Source organism: Aplysia californica, unplaced genomic scaffold, assembly GCF_000002075.1.
Source record: "Aplysia californica isolate F4 #8 unplaced genomic scaffold, AplCal3.0 scaffold00618, whole genome shotgun sequence".
NCBI lineage: Eukaryota > Metazoa > Mollusca > Gastropoda > Aplysiida > Aplysiidae > Aplysia > Aplysia californica.
In genome coordinates this window covers 294,624-296,039 of record NW_004797888.1, presented here as the reverse complement: position 1 = coordinate 296,039, position 1,416 = coordinate 294,624, and the positions used below count along the sequence as shown (strand labels likewise).

Here is a 1,416-nt window from a genome sequence, read left to right as displayed (position 1 = left end):
GAGGGGGGAGGAGGGTCCCCTGGATCTTCAAAAGGGACTTTATGTGCAACTGCCCCTGGGTTCTCTTTTGTGTATTGTTTTGTGGGTTTTTTAAACTGTATTAATCAATTTATTTCGCATTTTAATTCCATTTATTCAAAAAGTATGTGTCAACATACTACTTTAGTAGGGAGTGCTTAATTCAGTACAAAAACAAGTGTCTTAAACTATTTGAATGTCACTACCAACTTGACAGAAAAAAAGATGTTTTATGCACCTCTATTCAGGTTTCCAGATCAGACAGTACGAATACTAGCAAACATCATTAAGTGTCAATGCTCAAAGCTGTCATCACTTCCAGTCCCATACTAGGTAGCACATACTGACAGACATCTGTGAACATGCGACCATACTTAAATTGTAGTTCACGAGCTGAGGCTAGTAAAACATGCAACAGGAGAATCTACAAATAAACTGAAGAGAACAACTTACAAATAAATGGTCGCACATGCTGGAAACAAGCTTTGGTGAGGTCCCCAAGAAGAGCAAAAGAACTCTGGCGCACTTCTGGCATTGGGTCCTGGGCAGATACAACACATACATTTAGATTTCTACAACAGCAAAAAATTCTAATCTATAGGGATAAAAAACGCTGATCAATCAAAGAAACTTTAAACCAAGTGTGCATGTTAATTTAGTTGCACATGATGTGAAATTGAAAACTTGGTTTCGCTGTGACACTCTTAACTCCAAGAGAGTTTTGAATATTTGAAAAAAAATGTAACCACGCTACATCTTTTAATGCTACATGTGTTTACCTGCATGCACTGGAAGAGCAGCTTGAGTATGTTGCTGTTGGCCACCAGCCCCTCGATGTGACCCTCCAGGCCCTCAGCCAGGCCAGACAGCAGGTCCAGTGCAACAATCATGAAGTCTTTGTCGGGGGGGTCGTACTGATCCGGTTGAGACATGTTGGCCTGTACACACAGAAACAGTTTGGTTTTAGTAAAGAGTTTTACGGCACTTGCAACACAATAAGGTCATATAAATGCCGAACATTACAGGTGTTGCAAGAGAGTAACAAACACAAAAACGGAGGGGCGATAAAGACAATAGGTGTTTGAAAGGGAAGAAGAAGCAAACCACACCAGAACACCCGACACCCACACAGAAACATTATCTTAGACACGCTGACATGATGGCATATTATGACTGCACTATCCAACTTTAAAGAGACATAACTCCTTAAGCCCCGAGTATTTTCCACCGTTTCCCGGAGTATTTTTTCTACAGTCACCTAAACCTGGAGCATTATGTCTCATAACACCCCAAAAGCTTGCTTCAACTTCTAAAGAGCATAAACAAAGGCTTACTCATTTCTAAAAAAATTGGTTCGGGAACAGTTCCGAAAAACAAGTCTGATGAGGAACAGGGTTA

General features: G+C 40.6%; 1 protein-coding gene and 1 non-coding gene across 3 annotated transcripts in view; both read right to left on the bottom strand.

Annotated features, from left to right (window-relative positions):
• LOC101849320 (transportin-1) overlaps positions 1 to 1,416 on the bottom strand; it is a 34,279-nt gene that overhangs the window by 15,605 nt on the left and 17,258 nt on the right. For both annotated transcript variants that reach the window (XM_005107643.3, XM_035972225.1), the window contains exons 15-16: positions 798 to 956; positions 472 to 559 (exon numbers count right to left, since the gene is read on the bottom strand). In XM_005107643.3, coding sequence (XP_005107700.1) covers positions 472 to 559; positions 798 to 956 — 247 coding nt within the window. The remainder of the gene's footprint in view (positions 1 to 471; positions 560 to 797; positions 957 to 1,416) is intronic.
• On the bottom strand, positions 271 to 340 carry LOC118478502. The gene has a single exon (XR_004859086.1). It is a non-coding gene; the product is annotated as a small nucleolar RNA SNORD41 (small nucleolar RNA).